The sequence below is a fragment of the Halichoeres trimaculatus genome, unplaced genomic scaffold (genome assembly GCF_033239565.1).
Source record: "Halichoeres trimaculatus isolate MK-OKI-2021-1 unplaced genomic scaffold, fHalTri1.1 fHalTri1_scaffold_17, whole genome shotgun sequence".
NCBI classification, from domain to species: Eukaryota; Metazoa; Chordata; class Actinopteri; order Labriformes; family Labridae; genus Halichoeres; species Halichoeres trimaculatus.
This window is the reverse complement of record NW_027437195.1, coordinates 21,941,562-21,945,139: the sequence shown is the minus strand read 5'-3', so window position 1 is coordinate 21,945,139 and position 3,578 is coordinate 21,941,562. Positions and strand designations below refer to the sequence as shown.

The following is a 3,578-nucleotide window of genomic DNA, read 5'->3' as shown; positions in this document are numbered from 1 at the left end:
CCACAAACCTTGAATAACAGAACAGTAAAATTAACATTTACAGTTGATTATGAACTTTTTTAGATGACTAAGCATTTCCAATTAGAAATGGAGACAAGTCTGTCCATGTTAATTTTAATTTCCTGAAGAGCTGTTTCTTTAATATCTAAAAACTGCCAGACGGTCTGTGCTCGGACTGGGAAACTAGAGTTCATATTAATGTTAATTCCTATCAGTTGAGCAGACTCCTCCTGTGGCCTGCTTTATGGACCTTATAACTCTCCTCAAAGGGGCCCCAGGGCCCAGTGAGACCACGCAGTGAGTAAAACTAAAGGATGGGCTGGCTAATACCAGCCCATCCTTTTCAGACAATTCCTGTGAGCAACTTAAAAAACCAATGGCAACCTCTAAAAGCCTGTCTTTGTCACCCTTAAACCCCGAGATGCTCTAAAACACCATTGTGCAGTTAAAGCTCATAAATTTGTCGCAGGGGCTGATTAAACATCACGGGAATTGAAACACTAAAGATTTTGTCTCAGTCCTCTTTTGGATGTGGGACAATGGTGCATTCAGGGGGAGACACACAGACAAAAAGGGTGTTTAAGGGGAGATGCAGCGAGCTGAGGGGTCCGGACAGTCCCCTCCATATGTGATACAAGGTGGCCCCGGAGCGAGGGACAAAGGGCCAGGTGACAGGGACGATGGGCTGCAGGGTCACAGGACGAGCAAACAACATCACAGGGGGGCGTGGAAGCAGAGGTTCCCCCCTCAGGGCTGATGAAATACTGACATGATTTTAAACACTGAGGCAGGTTTTATCATCTGGGTTCAGTGAGCGTAGGAGTCAGAGAAATGTGGGCACACTGTGGGGACACTTTTTCTTGAAATCTGCTTAAATTCTGAAAGATTGTTTGGAAAGCGGACAGAGCACACAAATTAAACTAAGTTATACAGCAAAAATATGTTCTTACATCCCAAGAAGTGTCAATTAAAACACTTTTTGTACATATTTCTGTCTCTTTGAGGTGCATTTGTCCTCAGCAGATCCTGCTCCCTGATCATGTGAAATACGTATTCCAGTGTCTGATTCCAGAGCACATAAAGCCTGAGAGCATTTGGTTTCTCTTGCTTCAGAATGACAAAAGTTAATTGTATAAAAGTGAAGCAGCCCAGACGACCACGGGGTGCCATAGTGAGGGAGGCTGTAATGTTTACTGGCTATTCTCATGCTTAACCAAATCCAGGCCTTTCACAGGACATGTTTGCTCAGCTTTTGGGTGCATAATTAGTTTTTTAACATCAGAAAAGCCTCCAGGCCCCTGTGCTGACCCGCTCCATATTTTAGATTCAACAAATTAGATATACCTCGGCAACATGTTGAGATTTTAAAATAATTATAGGGGATGTAAGAGAGATACAGGAAGCTTACAAAGATTTGTTGTGTTTGCAGAAACTTGCACGTAGGGACCTGAGGTTAAGTATAAAAACATGAACCAAGTCAGATTTATCATCCAAAATATGTGAAACTTTTTATTAATAATTTTATCCACAAAATGAAACACTTAAAACAGTTACATCCTAAAAATGTCTCCTCAGAGACCACAAATAGTGTATTTTCTTCAAACATTCAGGCTTTGCTAGCTCTTCTATCTCTGCCTAAACCCTACTGCAACTTCTTTAACATAAGTTTTTTGTACAAATAATAAGTTTAAAAATACATTTTCTCAATGGGAAAAATTCATAGTCTGCAGGAAACACCAGTAAGCCCAACTTTATATTTTCAGAGTAGTCACAAAAACAGAATTTTTAAAACAAAATGTGCAAAATCTTCTTCCTTCCTTCCTTCCTTCTACAGTGAGAATGTAAATGTTTAAGTAGCTCTGAACATTCAGAAAACATTTGATGCCATTCTAAATGAGTTTGTGCATGAAGTCTTCACTTGTAAGAGTTGACTGAGTCGCTCCAAAAGTCTCTCCAGGCGAGTCTGGGGCCTGACGCGGAGGGAAAGTGCTGCTGGTACCGAGGAGGCAGAGAGACGGGGGCATGGTGCTGCAGAGGCGGGTACGCTAAAGGGAAGTGAACCGGCTGGGATGGAGCCAGATAGCCGCCCTTCTCTGTGTCCAGTAAGCAGGTGTGGAAAGGTTTCCCATCCCGGACCAGGATCGGAACCACAACCCTGCGCAGCAGAGGAGGTGCAAGAGGAGGCTGTGGGAGCTCCATGTCCTCCGCGCGGCCTCTCTTCATCTTGTAGCGGTGGTTCTGGAACCAGATCTTGACTTGGGTTGGGGTCAGGGAGAGGAGTCGGGCCAGCTGCTCCCTCTCCGGGCCGGACAGGTAGCGCTGCTGCCGGAAGCGGCGCTCCAGCTCCAGAGTCTGCGCTTTGGAGAACAGGACACGGCGCTTTTTGCTCTTTTTGCTCCTGTCCAGGTCCGAGTCCGGGGACGAGTCATCCGGTTTGGTTGAGTCTGGGGAGGCCTCCAGGCTGCCTTCATCTGAAGCTGTAGGTATACAAAAAGAGGTTTGAATTTTGAATAGAAGTCTATCTATCTATCTATCTATCTATCTATCTATCTATCTATCTATCTATCTATCTATCTATCTATCTATCTATCTATCTATCTATCTATAAATGAAAACTATGATAAAACTGATTTCTCACTACTTTTGAGTAATTTTTTGTTTTGTTCTTTTTGCGCGTAATTCTGACGTCGAACATTTATCATTCTGCTGTCATAGCTCGACCTGCCTTGATTAAAAAAGTTTAGCATTAAAGGAATATATTCAAAAAAAAAAAATAAATAACTAAACGGTTCAGAAAATGAATGAATGAATAGTTTTGATTAAGCTACAAAAGAGATAAAAAATTAACTGAAGATAAGTCAGTTTCACTCAGCATCATCAGACCGGATACTCACACATGCAGGGGCTTCGGTCGCAGCAGTCAATCCAGGAGGTGTACGGAGAGCTGGATGAGCAAGAGGAGGAGGAGGAATACTCCGGGGAGGACCGCGGCCCTGCCTCCGCATCCTGCTCCGGCAGATCCAAGATGCTCCGGACGGAAAAGCTGAACTTGGTCGTTGCAGCTGCCATCGCGATCCTCGAGCGTAAAATCCGGGTTTGTGTTTGTTTTTGCGCAAAATAAGCAAACTCTCAGAGTGAATCTATCCGAGGAGGAAACAGGAGCATCCACTTTACGCACAGTCCAAACAGAAGTGTGTGTGCGCGCGCTCAGTGTTTACACAAATAACACTCCAAACACACAACGCTGCTCCGTTTATAAAGCCTCCTCCTCCTCCACCGAGCACCTGAAAGGATGGAGGGGGGTCATCCAGTGGAAGGTGGAGAGAGAGAGAGAGAGAGAGAGTGTGTGTGTGTGAGAGAGACTCAACAAAGAGCAAAGGAAACACTCGTCATCATTACTGATTCGTCCCGTATCGTCAGACTGGGAACAGATAATGGTGATTGTTGGAGCTGAATCACGTCTTGGGTGGCAACTGACAACACAGCCCATCCCATCAACACCCCCCAGCACACACACACATACACACACACTCCTCAGCCCAAACAACGTGTCACACATTTGCATACAAAGTGAGCAA

The 3,578-nt window shown here is 44.6% G+C and overlaps 1 protein-coding gene across 1 annotated transcript; it reads right to left on the bottom strand.

Annotated features, from left to right (window-relative positions):
* Positions 1–1,914: 1,914 nt before the first annotated feature.
* nkx2.9 (NK2 transcription factor related, locus 9 (Drosophila)) lies at positions 1,915–3,069 on the bottom strand. The gene is made up of 2 exons (XM_074692466.1): positions 2,895–3,069; positions 1,915–2,477 (listed from the first exon to the last, which is right to left on the bottom strand). The coding sequence occupies exons 1-2, from the start codon at positions 3,067–3,069 to the stop codon at positions 1,915–1,917; spliced, it is 738 nt and encodes a 245-aa protein (XP_074548567.1).
* Positions 3,070–3,578: the final 509 nt, after the last annotated feature.